Genomic DNA, 1,696 nt, shown 5'->3' on the forward strand with positions numbered 1-1,696 from the left:
TATTCGGTCAAGTAGCTTGCGATATCTGGACATCCCTGGACGTATTGCTCTGTACGTCTTCCATACTGAACCTTTGCGTTATTAGCGTTGATAGGTTGGTTGGTATTATTATTATTTATTATTATTTATTATTATTATATTTATTGTTATTATTAGTTCTTTGTGTGATTTCAATCTTTTGAAGCATCACATTCTTATCATCCTCATCATCTTCATCTTTTTCTTGGTCTTCCTCATCTTCATCATCTTCTTCTTCTGCTTCTTCTTCATCCTCATCGTCTTCATCGTCTGTATCTTTTTCGTCATCTTCATTCTTCTTCTTCCTCTCCACCATCAACATCTTCCTTTTCTCCACCATCATCACCACCATCTTCTCCACCACCATCATCATCTTCATCTTCTCCACCATCACCACCATCATCATCTTCATCTTCTCCACCACCACCATCATCATCCTAGGTACTTCGTCATCACGCGACCATTCACTTACGTCTTGAAAAGAACAAGATGGCGAATGGCGGGTATGATAATTTTCGTCTGGGTGGCCTCAGCGTTCATCAGCATTCCGCCTCAGTTTGGCTGGAGGAAAACTGTCAAAGAAGGTTTGAAAATCTTTGCAACATTGAAATTATGGTTTTAATTATGATAATTATAGTTATAATTATGATAATTATGGTTATAATTATGATAATTATGGTTATAATTATGATAATTATGGTTATAATTATGGTTATAATTATGATAATTATAGTTATAATTATGATAATTATAGTTATAATTATGATAATTATGGTTATAATTACAATAATTATGGTTAAAATTATAATAATTATGGTTATAATTATGATCATTTTGGTTATAAATATAATTATTCTGGTTATAATTATAATAATTATGGTTATAATTACGATAATTATGGTTATAATTATGATAATTATGGTTGTAATTATGATTATAATTATGATAATTATGGTTATAATTACGATAAAACAGGACAATGCGTGATCAGCGAAGAAATAGGCTACCAGCTATTCGCAACTGTCGGCGCTTTTTATCTCCCTCTTTTGGTGATGGTGGTCATCTACACCAGAATATATTTGGTGTCGTCTAGACTGGCCAAAGCAGCCTCCATCAATCGGCACTCTTCCGTGGTGTCCACTGGTGGCGGGTCAGTCAACCACGGTGAATTACCTGGTTAGTGTGTCGTGTTGTGTGTGTGTTTGTGTAGTATGTGTAGTATGTGTGCGTGTGTGTATGTGTGTGTAGTATGTGTGCGTGTGTGTATGTGTGTGTAGTATGTGTATGTGTGGGTGTGGTGTAGTATGTGTATGTGTGGGTGTGGTGTAGTATGTGTGTGTGTATGTATGTAGTATGTGTGTGTAGTGTGTGTGTGTGTGTAGTATGTGTGTGTGTGTGTAGTATGTGTATGTGTGTGTAGTATGTGTATGTGTGTGTAGTATGTGTATGTGTGAAAAATCTGAATGGAAAAGATTCACATAAAAATTGTTGATTGGTTTTTGGTGTGTGTGTGTGTGGTGTGTGTGTGTGTGTGTGGTGTGTATGTGGTGTGTGTGGGTGTGTGATTTTGTGTTTATGTAACCTACTTAAGTTTAGTTTAAGGTTACTTTTTAAAAAAAAATGTAATTAGATGAATTTTAGGTTTGAAAAAGAATTCCTTTCTTGAAGTTTAATTCAA

General features: G+C 34.7%; 1 protein-coding gene across 1 annotated transcript; it reads left to right on the forward strand.

Annotated features, from left to right (window-relative positions):
• Positions 1–17: 17 nt before the first annotated feature.
• On the forward strand, positions 18–1,199 carry HELRODRAFT_92549 (hypothetical protein; the record flags this gene model as incomplete). The annotated part of the gene is made up of 3 exons (XM_009020413.1): positions 18–94; positions 460–602; positions 994–1,199. Coding segments are annotated over 3 exons (426 nt in total), but the record flags the coding sequence as incomplete, so codon positions are not given.
• Positions 1,200–1,696: the final 497 nt, after the last annotated feature.

The sequence above is a fragment of the Helobdella robusta genome (assembly GCF_000326865.2).
Source record: "Helobdella robusta unplaced genomic scaffold HELROscaffold_275, whole genome shotgun sequence".
NCBI lineage: Eukaryota > Metazoa > Annelida > Clitellata > Rhynchobdellida > Glossiphoniidae > Helobdella > Helobdella robusta.